Source organism: Vanessa atalanta, chromosome 7 (assembly GCF_905147765.1).
Source record: "Vanessa atalanta chromosome 7, ilVanAtal1.2, whole genome shotgun sequence".
In the NCBI taxonomy this organism is placed as follows: Eukaryota; Metazoa; Arthropoda; class Insecta; order Lepidoptera; family Nymphalidae; genus Vanessa; species Vanessa atalanta.
In genome coordinates this window covers 9,283,438-9,302,578 of record NC_061877.1, presented here as the reverse complement: position 1 = coordinate 9,302,578, position 19,141 = coordinate 9,283,438, and the positions used below count along the sequence as shown (strand labels likewise).

Genomic DNA, 19,141 nt, shown 5'->3' with positions numbered 1-19,141 from the left:
CTTGTAAGATGTCTGACGCCCGGCCTTACAAGCCCTGTATTTATTCAGCTCGTGATAAGACATACCCAATAAATATCTTTAGCGTTTCTTATAATTAATTATTATTAAATAAGAACTATTATTATCATTAAACATTCATATGAATATAATGTCATGCCTATTATTAGAAAAATTATGTGACTCACCACAGAATATCTATTTAGACTGAGACAAACATAACCATGTTTTCCTGTTTACAAAACCGAATAAGCAGACTTAAAATTTAGTAAAAAAAAAAAGCAAAAAATGAAATTCGCTCCTTATGGAATGTTTTTGAAACAAACTTTTCTAGTTTGCCTTTGATGATTCCGAGAAATATTTTCTTTCATAGGAAGGGCTCATAAAATTCAAGAGTAACTTTGATTACTTTATTTCTGCTTCAACTTTGGTCCTGATTACGCCTCTTTGATTGTCAGCTCGGGTTTTCTTGTAATATTTTCTTAATATCTCTCGGACTCACGTTTATATGTTATTACATTAAGCCAACAATGCTTATCTTATAAAAAGCTAATGGATTACGATATTGTGTGCACGGTAGATAATGTTACTTTCTTATGAATGTAACTATATAAATGATAATGTTTTAGCTGATTGCTGATAATTATATCGTTTTTGAATACTAAAAATACAGTTAATAAAATATGAAACGATTACGAGACCTTAATTATTAAAGTTTTAAACATATTTTTTTTTTTTTTTTTTAATAATATTGTATATTAATTCGTCCGTAAAATCATTTCAGTTTTTTACGAAAATTGTCTTTCGAAGTCTTCTAAAATATGCGAGTAACTACTGAACTTTTATTAGGTAGGGTTAATTCAGTTCCAATTTCCGATCAATTTTTCCAATTTTTTGTTTTACAACATAGCAACTATTGTAATCTAAATTTGACATAGGCACTGGAATACGCTGCGTGCTACATTGCGCGACCGCGGCGCGTATAAATCATTGCGCAGTATCGCACTGCGAACATTTATACTCTTTCCTGGGCTTGCGCTCAAAAGCTCGAGCATAATATTCACTATATATATGATACTAACGACGCCTTGTAGTTCGCACCGCGGGAAATTTGCGTTAGCATGCTCATACCTGCGTTGCACTTTGCCAGATGTATTTAGAAAATAATTTGTTTGGCTGTGTTTCTAGTCTTAAAGATGAGTTAGCCAGTGTAATAAGGTTTGTTCTTGTTCTGTTTTTACTTCAATGCTAATTTCCTCTCGCATTCAGGAGCTTATGTGCGACAATGCTGTTAAATTATTCTGTATATTTTAAAATAAATAAACATACTCGCTAAACAGTTGGAATTAATCGAAACATTATATTATTTAAAGATAAGTCAAGCGTCGTATATTTCTTTTTTGAAATATATAATGACACTTCAGTTTATACTTAAAACTAATAAATATAGTCGTAAGTACCGTTATTATTTGTCACTCTCCATCCTAACAGGTAGTGGCGTACGTTTTCAATGCATTGTCAAGGCGTGTACTATTTACAAAGGCGAATCTCGCTTTGCATATTTTTACAAAAACTAAAACATTTCTAGTATGTCACTCGTTGAAAATAAACTTTCTTTTTGCTCACAGTGAGAATGCTTCCTAAGGTACTCCGGTGCAGGTTCGCCGCGAGCCGTGCAGTTGGCAAGCTCGGATTGAAATTGAAATGAATTGTTTGCAGAGTCAACTCATGCCGCGTCGGTATATGTGCGGTTAGCTCTCGCCGACATAAATTGGATCTCGGATGAGATGTCTTTTTCCTATAGTCTGCCACTGTATCTCGTTATCAACGTTTCTACGTACACGAATTATTTATTTTTTATTAAGGGTGGGCAACCTTTGATTAAAGTATTCAAGATACTTACTATGTAATATAATCATAAGAAATGCTCTTTTGTTTCAAGAAACGACTAATGCGAGTAAAAGCTTTAGGCGTCAATTATGTATAATAAAGGTAAAATCTATAAATAAAACCACCCGTATCGTGTTTCTATTACTAATAGCCTCCCCGATATAACGCCCCGTATGTACCTACCCCCATGACTAATGGGTTAGATATAAAAATACACAACAATTTAGTAAAACACACTAACATGATTATTTCGTATAGCAAAGTGGTATTGAATAAACGAGTAATCACAGAGTAGGACGTTACAGAAACTCGTTAGACATGATATATTGTCTAAACAAATATTGTTAGCGGTTTTTCAAATGGACGTATCTAAGTAATCGAACTCATGATTCTTGTAGTCGTTTATCAGATGAAATGGTTGAAATATGTATTTTATGATTTTAGTCGCAGACTGCATGCGCGCGGGTCGTGTGAAAAATCTTATTGCCCGACTACAATACTCCTCGTGACTCCAGATGTGATTTAGTTTACAGATTAATACGCTGACATAAATCCGGAGATATTTATTACATCGATACGAAAAGAGTTCATCGAAGCCATAAGTAAACGCTGTAGGAAGAGTAACATTTAAATCGTTATCGATATTAAACCGAGTGTTGTTCTTGCGAGACATGGATAGACGTACTTTATTATTATTATTGGAGGTGGAGGTGTCAATATATGGTAGTCCCATGGCAAGCGACGCGCACAATACAATTAGTAAGTTTGAAGTGAGCAAACTAAAACAAAGTAATGGTTGTGTAATTGCATGCAAAGAGGAGTTCCACTATCTGGTCCGGACGGAGTGGTGCTCGAGAGTGGTCGCTCATCGCAGGATAATGTACGTGCCAAATGCTAACTTGGCCAATTGAGAAATTCTGGCAGTATTTACTGCAACACCGTGTTTGCATCTTGTTTGAAATAAGAGATAATAGGAATATTATAAAATAAGTATACGCCGTAGACATATTACACAAATAAATTATTATTATAATTATGCCAAATGAAATTCCCTGTTTCAGCAACTCGTAGTACAATTGACCTTTCCTGTCCCACCACAAACACAACAGTACTTTTCATTGATGGATACTTGATTTTGAAACTGTTACTGATGATGTTCCTAGTTTGCAGTAAGATTTTTATCTCTTAATATTCACATAAAGAACTATTTAAAATGCGACAGAACTTTCCCTTCAATCAATACATAGTTGTAATAGATGTCTCGTTACTTTTTCAATCAATTGATATTTCATTTTATTTAGTTATGCGATGTATCGTAAAATTATTTACACATACTATAGTATTCGGTGGTACGGCTTTGTGTAAATCTGATATCTAGATAGATGTCACCTACTCATCAGATATTCTACCGCCAAACAGCAATACTTAGTATTTTTGTGTCACGGTTTGAAGGGTTGAATGAACCAGTGTAAGCTAATGCCACAAGGGACATAACAACGTAGTTCTCGAAGTGATGGACCCATTTGTCCAGTCCGCTTTCATACATTACAAAACTAATAAAATAATCCATTCACTCAAAATCAAAGGTTATCTTCAAGGTTTTGTTATCCCTTTTATTAAAAGTAGCTCAAAGTCATGAGGATATCCGACTTGAAACTAGTTTCGTATAGTTTCGTTAGTATTCGTTAATACTAATTTTGGTTTAAACTTCATTATAGTTCAGCATTCGATATTCTTGTGTCCGTAGCGATCGATGGAAAGTCGATTACATAACATGTAGGTATATGTCCCCGATCTTACTCGATTCGGAAGCAAACTATTTCTCTCACTGAACGGACATACCTTCGTTTGTAATGAAACTTGAATTTAATTTGCATTTCCTTATTTTGTACTCTCTTGAAAATAACCCTGACTGATAAGCAAGCTTTTGATTTTCATTGAATTATCTTTTTAGAAAACTTAATCATAACTTTAAAGATTAGTATAAAAAATATTATACCAATCTTTAAACTTTTATACGTTTATAGTGTCTTCGTTCCTCCTTGTTGAAGTGAAAACTTTGTAAGGGAGGGTAAACCGCTTCGTTACGTAACGCGTTACGCGCCAGTCAATTTTTGACAGATTATTAGCATTAGCATTAGCAGCCCGTAAATGTCCCACTGCTGGGATAAAGGCCTTCTCTCCCTTTGAGGAGAAGGTTTGGAGCATATTCCACCACGCTGCTCCAATGCGGGTTGGCGGAATACACATGTGGCAGAATTTCGTTGAAATTAGACACATGCAGGTTTCCTCACGATGTTTTCCTTCACCGCCGAGCACGAGATGAATTATAAACACAAATTAAGCACATGAAATTTCAGTGGTGCCTGCCTGGGTTTGAACCCGAAATCATCGGTTAAGATGCACGCGTTCTAACCACTGGGCCATCTCGGCTTTTGACAAATGGAACTAGTCATTGCAGCAACGTAGCATGCTTTTTTTTTATAAAATATCTAATGTTTTAAATCGGCTAAGATCGCCATGTTAATCATGTTAGCTATTCTGTAATATTCCATCTAATATTAATATTAGAGCACATTTACAAATATTAATTAGAGACAGCTCTCATACAGACGAATTTTGAAGCCGCTGAATTCTATCTTGCATTTTAATGGAGTGTTATTGCACTCGCAAAATAAATTAAATTTCGTCAACACATCCGTGTCTATATTAAAAATGCGTCGCTCGTAATTTCAGTCAAAGCATAGTTTTTGTCGTGGCCGTCTGTTGTCCGGCAGTCGAGAGTTTAATCTACCCGCATGGTTGCTGTTCGACTTTGTGTTTGAATTACCTTATTGTTTGTTTTATACGAGCTAAAAGGAAAATACTTTACAAAAATTGTTAGTGTTACTATATCACACAATCAACCTACACTGAAAATGCCTACACAAATCTCGTCAATTATGGCACAGGTAGATAATAATAAGACTGTATTTTGTTGAACAGGAATTAAAGTTTGCTATGCTAACTACACGAAAAATCAGTTCAAATTTACACATTCAAACGAATCGATAGAAATTCACATGATTGAAAACGGAGTTGACAATCGTTTTGAAAGTTTCAGCCATTTCGTATTCGTAAAAGGCGTTTTCTTTGGAGGTTTAGTCAATACGAGGTACGGAGCACGGAGCAACGCGGTGCAGCGCGACAGCCTTTAAGACCCGATATTACGGAAAGAATATTACACTACCGACGAACATTACTTTATCTGTATTCACGTAGAATATACATCATTATATATTATGTAGTATGGAACGCTTTATGTCGATGTCTATGTAGCCAATACTATATCGTAAAGATGTCTTTTAAAATATTATCATTTATAAATCAGCAAAATTGAGATTATCTGCTATCGGTGTATGTAGGGCCGTTTTTATAAATAAAATATTCAATATTAAATTGTATTGTTCAATTTTAAACTACGAATTTTATTAATTAACAGTAACCTTTACCTAATACCTGTACCTCACATCATGTGAAGATCGATGATAACTTAATTGGATTTATTAGTTTTAAAAATAGTGATATTTTTTTCTTAAACTGTAGCATAAAATAGTAAATAGAAAACTGCTGGGGTCCTCGTCGGTAGTCGTATTCGTCAGGGAATAGCGAGTGAATATGATTACTGCGTGCGCCATGTCAGTCTTTTGATCCCAAATCCGCCCTTTCTGTGTTCTCGGGTCGGTGGGATCACAACTTTAGTGTTATCATCAAGTAAACGAAAATAAATATTTGTGGGACTTCAGTTTCAGTTAGCTCGAGATATCGTCATACGTATTTTATTCTTCTTGCTCATTTTCACAATTTACCATAGATTACCATGTTAGCATAGAAACTAAGAGATAAAGTAATGGTCTATAAATGACCCACTTCTGGACTAAGGCTAAAATGATAAAAACAAATTAAGCACATGGAAATTCAGTGGGCTTGCTGGGGTTTCAACCCGCAATCATCAGCACAGATGAACGCGTTATAACCACTAAGCCATCTCGACTCATACTTGGATCAGCATAGAAACTCCAAACATTGTCCTTAACATTAGTGAAACAGATAAAATATGATAACCCTTTCACAGATAAAATATATTTACGGGCTGTTTCAGTTACTTTTACTAAATTAAAAATAATTAATGCTCGACATATTACGTGTTAGAAATTTCAATTAAATTGAGACGAGTAAAATTTTACGCTCTTCATTGAAATGTCCAAAGTTTTCGCTTACCTTGTAATTAGAAGTATTTGAATGTCCCGGGCTGTTCATTTAAAACGTTTCAAGTTCACATTGCTTTCGCACCAAGTAATGAAATAAAATAAAAATTGTCAAAACGAGTCTCCTTGGCGATATCTCGAGTTTACCAAACGCCTTTTCTGTGTCACAGGATCTTTGCAGCTCCATTGAACAATGTAAGTATTTGCAAAAAGTGTTCACAAAGATAAATTATTGTCTTAAAGATTTCATGGTTTTTGTTTTAATACCGATTTAATAAACTTTAACGTGACGTTTAAAAAGTTATAATGGCGTGGGTTTCCGTTTCAGTGTTTTCCATTGTCTGAGAGTTGAGTAGCTTAAAATATTAATTAAATAGAAGTTATTTGACTACTTTATTTCTATGTAAACCTTTTTCATTCTCTGTACTTATCATTTACGTAAATATATATTGATTTTTTTATTCATAAAGATTTATTTACAAGGCAAAATGTAATATGGTTGAATGTATAACAGTCTATACACGATGTTAGCGCCTCGCTGCTGAATTGCTTTTTACTTTATTAGAATGTCATTCGTACGGATAATTATATCGATTTTTAAAAGGTGACATAAAAATCTTTATGACCTATACATAAAATTATAACAGTATTTAGACATCGTACAGCCGTTAAAATAAGTAATCTCGATAAATATAACCACTTATCACTTACAAGAACTTATTTATTAATTACAGTAAAAACCCTGCAGGTTTCATAAACTCTCATAGAGTTTTTTCATAATAAAACTTTGTAATAGCAATGTTTATACCATGATTTTCAAAATGAAGAAGCTCAGACGAAGGCGCAGTTCTTGGATGCAGGCTTTAGTAAGAGCCGAAAAGACTTTAAGTCCTAAATCCAAAGGCTTACTACGAATGAAAGTTTACACAAGAGATGATACTAACTCGGCGCAGAAACACTATATACTTATTTAAATCTACAAGAAAATTATTTTATAATATTTTCTAAGACTATATTAAATTATAATATTTAAAAGAAATAAAAAAATCTGATCTCTTCGAACATAGGGCGCGAAATGTTAGAAATTTTATGTTGACAAAGTAACCTCTTAGTGAGTACCTATTTAAACTTTGCTTTATAAAACTTCTTAACAATACGTATCAGATACATACAACTTTCTTTAGATAAAAGACAAGGAGCGAGTTCGTGTATTGATACTAAGTAGGTAGTAGTTTACTGAACGCGATAGTAATTTATGTGATAATGATTGCTTAATGATAAAAGGAAATGTCAGTATTATGACATTAGAGCTCATCTCAAAGGCTCTTAACCATATTAGCACAACTAATTACAAGCGGATACTCGTTTGTTCAGATAGTAAAAGCGCACTTTAATAGTTACCTCGATGCGGCTCAGATATAAAAGGTGTGGCGATAGAATATGATGTACTATTTAAAATATATGATTTAATTAAAAGTATAGAAAAGTTTAATGGGAAAAATAATTAATAGTTGCATTAAACATAAATACGGACCAAGATATAAAATAAACATGAAATATAAAATAGCTACTAATTAATAATAACTTACCTCAAAGAACATTTAAGACGAAAGGTTCAATACCTTAACACTCTTCATGCTGTGAGTGAGTTAATAGAAATCTAATAAAAACTTATCAATGTTTACGCCTCTTCCCCAAACAAGCGAACAATATTTGCTAGAAGTCCTGGTCTTCATAGTCGTAAATATTTGCAAAGAAGTTTATTGTTCATGACTCAAACACGACCGTAAGGCTTTAAGGCTTGTTGACAATGAACGTTCAATCGAAATTTTAGAGCGGCATGTTTCAAAGAAGAGAACAATATTTCAAATATGTGCTTTTCGAACGATTTTGAACAAGAACCTTAGTCCGACATATCTGCTCATATCAGTATTGTAACTTTTATCGTGTAGTTTATGAAACTAATAATTTCTGACGGTTGTATTAATTCGACGACTATCTTCTTTTAATATACTACTAGTTATGTAGATACCTCGCTATCGGCTTAATCTATTTTTTTGCTAACTTATATTTATTAAGGTCTGAATCGATAGTACAGAATTCAATAAATGGCAACGAATGGTAAGCCATTCTTAAACTCGTAACTCTGCCAATCCCCGTGAATTGCTAACGCACTCACAGTGTTCCAGTTCAATCGCTATCGACAATTTCTATTTTATTTTTACTTTGTTACTAAACTTAATATGCATTAATCTATTTTATAATACTAAAAATGTTTTTTGATAATTATTTATCCCATAAGATTATTTCTTATTGAGATATTACGTAATCAACATAAATTTTCCGTGTATGTAAACCGACCCGATTGGCTTTAGAGAATCAATATATATCGTTACCAACGCAGTCCCGTACATTCATTGAGAGCCTGGCGCCTACGGAAACAAGGTAGTTTGCGATGCACGCCTACACGAACTTCCGTCCTGCGTTAACAAATACATCGCTGTTGGAGCCTCAATGGCCGTTTCATTGGCTGCGCTTACATACAACCGTTTATAAATTTAAATGAGCGTTCTGTAGCGCCGGCTATTAGAAATAGCTGGCTATGGACTGCAGAATTAATGACACTAGAGCAAACGGGTTTTGTAACTCGAATTTTGAAATGTATCTTTTAATCCAATCACAGTAATGAAGAGTCGATTTTTAGATTTAAGTGAAGATTTTATTACTCTTTACAATAAAACATTTCTATGTCACGTAAGTCTTTGTTATGACGGTGTTGTACCTACTTATATATTCATATAAAATTGATTTTTATTTGGATTTCTTAATATTGCTCTACATGTTCAATACAATGCTGTGGGTGTTAATGGGGAAGTCTCAACACTGCAGTGCTTCATTTATAATACGGATGATTGTTTAGATGTCTTCAATGCGATCATGTACAAAGCAGGCATGGGCTGCACCTATCCTCTTCCAAGAAACATTGGCGTGTAAGATGGACGGCTTACACTAAAGATCATTCGCGCTTGAAATCTTATCTAATAAGCCTTGAATAAGATTTCAGCTTGAAGTTAGATTTTTTAAAATTAAAGTATTATTTAAAGGTACTAAAATAGCTTAGCTTGTTACTAAAAACCACTTCTATAGATTCTGTGTCTAGACTATTCTATATTTCAACTTTAACGATGAAAATTTATCAATATAAATATTTTCATCAATATTTCTATACAAGTAAAGCTTAAGTGGGCGTAAATTTTATAAAAGATGTCTGGACTAAGGAAGATATTATTTTCCAAAATTTCACTATTACCCGCCTTGTTATATTGCCACAATGCTGAGTCACGGCCTTCTCGCAGACATGTTGTGCCGCGTGTTTTTCTTTCGGTAATTTTTTTTATAATTTTTTCTCACTACTTGTTTGTTAATAATAAACTTACCTGTCTATTTCTCTTCACTATCAGAAACAGTTTACTTATCGCAATTGGTACTTCTTATGTTATACTTCAAAGATTCTATATATTTTGTAGTTCATAGTAAATATTTATAAATATTAAAACAAAAAAACAATTGTTTCCTCGTCTGTTAATCTCCCGAAGGTCTTACGAATTACCTTACATAACTCGAATTTATCTTATAACCTTTTTTCTTTTAGTTCGTGTCGAATTTTGGTGTTGGAGTAACTATTTCCTCGCACCTGTGAACTCCCTAGCTAAGTGGGTTCACTCGTATATATCAAAGTACGGTAGGCTTTTACACATAAAAGGTACATCACAAATAATTTTGAGTTGAACAAAATTACCTAAAAGTATGTCATGAATTTGTTTCGTATAATGGCTTAGATATCTTAAGCACATTTCTAGGGTTCTCTATAAAAGTGAAGAATATTATAAAAAAAAATTAACTGTAAAATAAGATATTTATTTAGCTTTATTTAAAATTATATAATCGATATTAACTTCACAATATTAACATTCCTTGACATCTTCGAGTAATTTTAGTTTCACTAATTAGCAGATTTGTAATGCACTTACATGTTAAGATCTATTAATGGTCATAAGTGTTGGTACAAGTTGTCGTTTCTAAATTATATCTCTCACGTAATATGATTAATCAACGCCAATGTTTTGTCATAATTTGTAAAACACGTTACAAATACTGAGGTCTCCCGTCGGTAATATGTTTTGGCTATACGTCGTAGCTGTACGTGTTCAGGACAGTAGGTGTGGCGGGCTCGGCCGCGACGTCAACTTGATTATGATAAATGGCGTTTTCCTTGCTTGTATTCTATCAAAATATTTATTCAAATACGCCCCTGGGACTGACGAATCTGAACAAAATTCTATTGCATTGTCCGCGTCATAATACAAGGCTTGTACATCACGGAAATGAATATTTTGCCAGTCAGATTTTTTTATAATGGTTAGTATAATTAAATTTTAGCATATGTGAATTTTAATATGTTAAATTGTAAAAACAAATTACTCCTTGTTCTGCGTTTGAGTTTAAATATAACGATTACTCCGTAAGTAATCAAATAAAAACTAAAATGTTCTAAAAAGGATTCATTTTTCTTGCGTCACGTTCTGCTTGGGGAATACTAGTTTCAAAAAGCTCTTTGATCGCTCCACGATAATAGACGTGAAACACGATTGTGCTCAAGGGTACATCGATATTGGATATCGCTTACGGTGGACCCATATATGTCGCGGTGCCGATCGACCGTCTATTTTCCGGAAAGGGAGTTAGGTTAAGTTAGACTCAAAGAACGTTAGTACGCTCGTAAAAAATCCACAAAAACTGTCTTCTCAAGTGAATAGCGTCGGTCCATTAGAGGAGGAGGCAACAACGGCCCGAAGTAACGTTTCTCGAACAAATCGAATCAGGAGGGGAATGTCCCATTATGCAGATTTTCCATTAGTGAAAAACGCGCTCCTTCGAGTCAGTGGACTGCTTTATCATGACAAATCGTCGTAAGCTCAAAACGTCTTTGGATACAATTCTAACTAAAGATTGAGTTTAACTATCGATCTGTTTTCATTATGTTTTTTATTCATTTGCAATCACGTAATCACGCGTGTTTCTTTTTTTTGTAGACATCGATGGCGTAGTGTCTTTTGCATGATATAAAATTTATCCTTACATGACGTGTATTGTATTTTGAATATTGTATATTTATACACATATAATAACAAAACCGTGGTATATGTGCAAATTCGTCTTAACATAAATATAATTCATATTCGTATCAAATATATTTATCATTTTATTCCTTAACCGTTCACCGCGGCATTTAGTAATCAAAGTGTCTGTAAAGTAATATTCAACGATCATATTTATTCTTACAAGCGTTTGACTCGACATTATAAAACATCTCGACTTCACAAACAGCCCCACTGAATTAAGTTAACAAGATGGAGAAGCGTCCCTATCTTATAATCGCTGTTGCGCTTCGTCCGTTTTCTCGTCTTTCTGCTCATAATTACTTTAATTTAATGGATAGCTAATTCGCTTTATACTATCAATGTTATCTGATAATGTCTATCGCTTGTTGGGTACTTACGTATATATGTACAGTGGCCATTTGTTAGTAAATGTGTTGTCTCAGACGGAATATGTGAGCATCCGACCCTGGTCGCAATCGATCAGTGACAGCTACGAATTGACACCTCTGGCCGGCACTTGTGGGTGTTTGTAGAACGATCATTGTCCTAAGCCATATTTCGCCAGACGGAGTTTCTGTAGTGGATGACACGAGACACATTTCGTAGGGATTTATCGTTTCTACTGTCAATATGTTTTGTTAGTTTGAGATTTATTTGGGCTTACATGTATAATAAACTTATATGAAAAGTATTGTAAGCATTAGTCAAAAGAAATATAATACCAATGAAATTCACAAATTCTTATAAACTACTTGTATGCAGAAAAAAAATAACTACACAGGTTTAAAACTAAAGACACGTTAAAAAATCAAAATCAAAATTCAAAATCAAAATATACTTTATTCAAGTAGGCTTTTACAAGCACTTTTGAATCTACATTTAACAACTATTTAAAGTAAAGCTACCATCGGTTCGGCATGTAGATTCTACCGAGAAGAACCAGCAAAAAACTCAGTAGTTACTGTTTTTCAACATCTAATCTTTATAATATGATATTATTAACACTTATTATTGAAAGCAAAAATCACAACATAACATATATACGACGTTCATAGTATAATTAAGTACTATTTAATTTACTTTGACAGAAGCCGATTCATTTGAAACGAATTTCCTTTAAAAGCTTCATAATCAAATAACCTATAAAATGTGTATAGTTTAATGGTTTGGTTAGTAGGATATTTGGTTTTTAGTTACAATACCTCAGGAAACCGCAAGAGCGATGAGTAACGAAATAGGTGGAATGGACGACGTCGTAAGCCCTGTCTCACCAGCGAAGATTACACGCCTCAATTGTGTTTCCCGATAGCGTAGCGCGTTCAATGTTCATATTTAGTCAAGTTATATTTTACACAGATACTTAATAATTGTTAGATAAATATTTTTATATTTATTTAACAAATTATAAAAGGGTTCTCTAATTTAAATTGTATCTTTGTTTTATAATATACTATAATAGTTGATTTTTAGAGTACGACTTGTAGTCTTGTTGTCAAATATAAATAAGAAATGAATACAAGAAATTAAGTTATAAATGTTTTTTTTTTCGTAAAAAGATAGTTATATTAAAGATAGTTGTATTCAACTAGATCCTATTTTCTCACAAATAGAGCATGAAACATGAAAAAGGTTTTATATATATCTGGGTTAAGATTCGAGGATAGCAGTTTGTGGCTGGTGGAGCCATAACAGTAAATCTGGTGAAGTCTCAGATTTACGCGGGTAAGAGTGCACTTGCCGTCGTCACTCGCAATTAATTACCACCCGAGATTACTTCCCGACACATTCCACCGGTCTCAGCTAATTCCTCACTATCGTGTGCTATCGTCGAGATTGTCTCCAGATTTATAGCAACCGCTAACAGTTGATTGAGTACCCGTACAAAGGAAGCGTTTCATTTTATACCATTTATAGTTTTGTTTCGTTAAATGTATTTTGTTCAATTTTTTTTTGTGATAACTTACACTTACACTTACAATTAACGACAATGACAATTAATGTAGAAAAATTAACGTAATGTTGAAGATTTTTTTTTAGTGTGCATATATTACGAAAGTAAGAATTTAACATAATCTTATCTAGGGGTCAATTCGATTTATTTTTGTAATCATATGGTTAAAAAGAACAGTCGGGTTTCTAACGAACCACTGTTGCACCCACTGAATGTGATACAATTTTTATAAATGATTGATTTTTAACATTTGCGACTAAAATTGTGACTGAAACCTGACATTTGACTTTTTTATAATCGTCAGCGCCGTTTTCGTGAAATCTGAATATAACTAATGAAAAAAAGTAATTATGTAATGTTTCTTTTATTTTTCTACTTTTAAGTGCAATATATGCATTCCCAAATTAAAACATCTTCAAAGTATATTCAATACGTAATTTATAGCGTTGTCTCATTTTTCTAACAAACAAGAACATGACCCATTCTCACAAGTCAACTGTCTAAATATAAAGCGAGTATATTATTATTATTTTATACGAAAACCTCCGAAACGCGCGTCTCCGGATGTATGTTTTATATATATTCGTTTAGTATTTATAACAGTTAATTACAAAATAAAACGTCTCGTCATTTATTAGTATAGATGTGTTTGTTTAATTACTTTTGGTCGGCAGGCGCCTTTCAGACAATAGTAACTGTTTCTCCTCTGCGACAAAGCTTTGAGAAGTGATATTTAATTCTATTATTACATATGTTGGACAAAAGTGTTTGTTATTTAAAAATACTTAAAACACTAATCAATATCGCGAAAAGATACTCTTGTTAGGTGAAGGTTATCAACTTTTTTGGTTGATAGGCGTTCTTTGGGTTTTGTATAAAAATGCGTCGTGTTTCATTTTAATGTCTACTTACAACTAGATACCCGTCTCGACTTTGGGGACACAAATAAGTTTTTTTTTAATGTAGAATTAAAAGTGAGATTAGATTATTAACTATAAATATTATATTGCACATCATTTGTACGCAAACACTGGAGCACAATGTATTCCACCAGGCTCATATCAGATGGGATTAAGTAATTTATTGATTACAGGGATTGAGTAATTTGACACTACCAATATTTGTTTTGCCTCTATTCTCGACTTGAACCCAGAATACCGGGATCCGTAACCTTATACTGCAGTTACTAGAACAACGAGGCAATCTCAATATATATATATATATATATCTCGTGCACATAAGTCCACCCAGAAATCACAAATAACATCAAAATTTCATGAAAGATTATTAGTTTTGCCGGAATCCAAAAAAAATATAATCGACTTCCGTTGAACATGAGATGATAGAAATATTTATATAAAAGGTACAATCGATAAAATATAATGCAATATAATGTTACTATGTCTTTAATATCAAATAAGTACTTTTTTTATATTTTATTTTAAGCGATTTCTAAAATATATTGTGTCAAAAATCCTTAAAAAATGTTAAATGATACAAAATTCTCATTATTCAAGAGCGCTGCATGTTGAAACATTGTCCAAACATTTTGTATATCGATTATCGATGTATATTTATTATGTTTCCTAGAAAGAATAGATAGGTTTAATTAAACGAGCTAGGTTTACACCTCCACCTCGCTTGAGTTTCTTCTCGGTGACTGCAAGGCTGTGCAGAATAAAACAAAACGGACATCAAATACAATACATGTTAGCAGAGTATGACAGGTTAAGCACCTGTTTACAATAAACTTAACATTTTTCCTCATCGGTACGAATGCATTTAGGACGTTCAAATGTTGAACCCAGGAACCAGTTTTTGTTTAACAAATAAAACGTTAGTTAACTCTTTGAAATTTCATGTAAAGGTCAATATTAAAACATACAGATTGGTATTGCTATTGTATAGGCAAGACAAAAATATTTTTTATCAAATCGTGACACAAGTCATTGGCTTATACAGTATTGAGATCACAAATCGATTGTCGGTCAGGGCGATAACGTGTGAACATCGCAATCATCGCATGCGCACGTCATATCACTCAGATAAGTTGGGATCGCGCGCGCGCTTAGTCGCGCTGTGTCGCTCATATTATATTTATATTCGAATTAGATTTAAATATATGTTTAATCAATATTAGCTGTTACTGTCACTCGTATATTTTGTGGTAAATTAAATTAATAATATTAACGAAAAGACTTTATTGTGCGATTGTTTTTCTTTTTGTTTTTAATAAGTCATTAATTTGGATCGTAAGTGTTCTCTTGTGTTAATAAACATGCGCAAATTAATTCGTCTGGTAACCGTGGGAACATCGTTCATGATAGCGATGTTCCTTGTGCTTCAACTCGCCCAATTGGAAAGTCAGGGGGACCGTAGAGAGAGAATGATTCGTGCAGCGCGCTGGACGTCGTCCACTCCGAGTGATATAAGCCGGGATCTCGTTGAACGTAACTCGACCATTCTAAAACGACAAAAAGTTGTTGAGGTAATCATAGTAATATGTTGCAAATACTATAAACTCGGGGTGTCCTTATCTCGTGTAAAACTTTTTGAAAACATTTATCTTATCTATGACCATGATATAAAGTAATATTTTTTCTATATTTCTTAAAATACCTCACTTTAGATTCGTAGATTATTGTATTGGTTTCCCCGGTTATTTTATTATTACGATTACGATCAGAGGTCATTTTATACGATCGTGACCGAATAAATCACGAACATTGTGTATATTATTTAATTCTATTAAAACTTGTTACTTAAAATCATAGAAGAAGACCTCTTGAAAATGTCACTTTTCCACTTCCTCGTTCTATTTAACTGTTAATTGGTAAAGTCTTCAGTTTTTCCAAGTCATTGGCGACACTCGGCAAAGTTAGCGGAACCTAATAATAATTAATGGTAGCGACGAAAGTCCGATATCCTTTCATTAGTGTTCGGTCGCTCTGCGGGGCCGTCGAGATTAAAACTTGTGCTGCGGGCAACGGCTTTGCTGGCTTTATAAAAAGAATTCTTTCTGAACGCCTTTGAAGAGTGAAATGTGGACTTTGCAGTATAGTTAGCTGACTTGCTCGTTGCACAAACTGCTTTTATTAAGAATCCACAAACAGTAAAATATCGTATTGGTTTATTCAATAAATCTTTAGCCTTAATGGTTTTAAAGTTTAGGGTGTACATCCTATTTAATAATACAGGGCTTAACCTTTTACCTTTCTTACTTTTATTAAAATCTAACCGAAGGTTATACTACTTAATACGCGTAACTCAATATTTTTTAATTAATAGCAACTTAGTAGCGCTTTTTTTATTATTTAATTAAATTCTTATTTTTTTTTAATAAAAATAAAAACAGGTGTGTTCTTTTAATATTTAAATCTGATATTTGATTTATTTATTTAGTATTATAAGCATTTATATATAGATCTAATATATATACATACAGAAAATTATATTCGTTTGTTAAATGAAAAAAAAAGTGTTTATTTAAACATTATACGGACTGTCGTATCGTATTATCGGAATAATAGGTATTTATCTAGAACCACTATAATGTTAAATTGCTTTCGTAAATAACATCGAAAGAACGCATGTTTATAACGAACTATTTTGCAGAAAACATTTCTCGCTTATCACAACTTGAATTTATTAACAGTAATTACAATTAATAAATAGCAGATAGTATGTACTTATGTTATTTAATAACTGGCTATATATTATTCATGTACACAATAATTACGGTATTGTGATGTTAAGTTTGTTAATTTGCGAAGTTAAGCTTTTATAAAAAATATCTTATGTAGAGAAAGTAAAGTTAAATAAGAGCTTGTAACGGTTCCACTGCCGAACTGAGGACTCCTCTCTTTTGAGAAGAACAACCAGCATTAGGAGCTTATTTCACAACGCTATAATGCTGGTTGGTAGATACGCGTGACAGAATCTCACATATGTAGGTAGTGTATGCACGATGTGCACAGAAACAAATTAAGCACGTTAAAATTTAATGTTTTTGTCTGGATTTGAATTCAGAAACATCTGTTAAAATTCACGTCTAAACACTGTTTCTGTGACGTCTAATCTCATTTGAGAGGAAAAATTATAACAAGTAGTAAGTAGGTTACATCATTATTTACGATTAAACGAGAAGTCGGTGCCCTATTAAATATTTAACCTACAAGAGCTTATGTTTTATGAATATACGGTAGAATCGAACCGAAAGTTACTTGACTATTACTTAAAATAGTATCTTCTTCTTCTAGATGATGCGTCACGCCTGGAACAACTACAAACTGTACGCGTGGGGCAAAAACGAATTGAAACCGATGTCGAAGCGCGCTCACCTTACGAGCGTGTTCGGCGGAGGGGACCTCGGCGCTACCATCGTCGACGGCATGGACACGCTCTACATCATGGGCCTCATCGACGAGTTCAGAGAGGGAAGGGACTGGATCGCTGAACACTTTCACATCAACGAAATCGTAAGGAATTATTTTTTATATTTTTTGCAGTACAATAATTCAAAACTAATACTTTATTCTACTAACAAACAGTGACGCTTTAGATGTCGTATTGTCGTACAGCCGAGATGGCCCAGTGGTTAGAACGCGTGCATCTTGACCGATGATTTCGGGTTCAAACCCAGGCAGGCACCACTGATATTTCATGTGCTTAATTTGTGTTTATAATTCATCTTGTGCTCGGCGGTGAAGGAAAACATCGTGAGGAAACCTGCATGTGTCTAATTTGAACGAAATTCTGCCACATGTGTATTCCGCCAACCCGCATTGGAGCAGTGTGGTGGAATATGCTCCAAACCTTCTCCTCAAAGGGAGAGGAGGCCTTTATCCCAGCAGTGGGACATTTACGGGCTGCTAATGCTAATGCTAGTTTGTGTTTATAATTCATTTAGCCGAGCACGGTGAAGGAAAACATCGTGAGGAAACCTGCATGTGTCTAATTTTAACGAAATTCTGCCACACGTATAACCACTAACCCGTATTGGATCAGCGTGGTGGTGCTGGTGATGGTGATGCTACAAACCTTCTCCTCAAAGGGAGAGGAGGCCTTAGAGGAGGAGGAGTGGGAAATTTACAGGCTGTTAATGTGTGAGCCAGTGTAGTTCCCATGTGTGATCGAATTGGTATGGTATGAAGAATGGTTATAATTTCTCAACGGTGCCAATTGTACAGCTACCAGTAGCTGGACTATTTGCTTGACTGCCTTCCGATCCTAAATTAAAAGAAAATTATACAAGAAACTCTAATTCCCCATTTAAGATAAAACAAAATGATTATTTAGAAGAACTGGCATCAAAAGTAAAGTCAGTAGTTACTCATTTTCACTAATTAAATTACACGTACAAATACGTCCTGCATGAAATAGAACCATGCTTAGTTGTTTGTCAGATAACAGTCTGTATGTTACAAACACAATGGTCTTGTTTTTGTTTTGTTGTTTAAACATTAATTTATTTGAATGTTATGACAACAACAAAGCATTCTTTGCATACAGATACACAATACGTTAGTACCTACCGACGAAAATGCAAATTAATTATGTATTTATTTTTTATGATATGTAGGCAGTGCTCGGCACCGCCCACTATAGATAAATTGCCGTTAAAAGAAATAGGCAAATCCAAACCATGTTTTTTGATACATCGTTAATGCGCCTCTAACCTTAACTGTTAACATATTATGTCCCGTTTGACCGTTTTGTTGCTTGGCAGTTAAATATGTGGTGAGTGGTACCCAGACAGTAACGTAAAGTTCTACCACCGAGTGTACATAATAATATAAGTAGGGTAAATATCGATTATTTTAATAAGTGTAAGTAAATGTAACATATCCGGATGCTTTGCTCCAGATTATTTTCATAACTCCGTTCGATCTTTA

At 33.6% G+C, this 19,141-nt stretch overlaps 1 protein-coding gene across 1 annotated transcript in view; it reads left to right on the top strand.

Moving 5' to 3' along the window:
* LOC125065266 (mannosyl-oligosaccharide alpha-1,2-mannosidase IA) overlaps positions 1–19,141 on the top strand; it is a 61,154-nt gene that overhangs the window by 32,722 nt on the left and 9,291 nt on the right. The window contains exon 2 of the mRNA XM_047672787.1: positions 17,507–17,725. Coding sequence (XP_047528743.1) covers positions 17,507–17,725 — 219 coding nt within the window. The remainder of the gene's footprint in view (positions 1–17,506; positions 17,726–19,141) is intronic.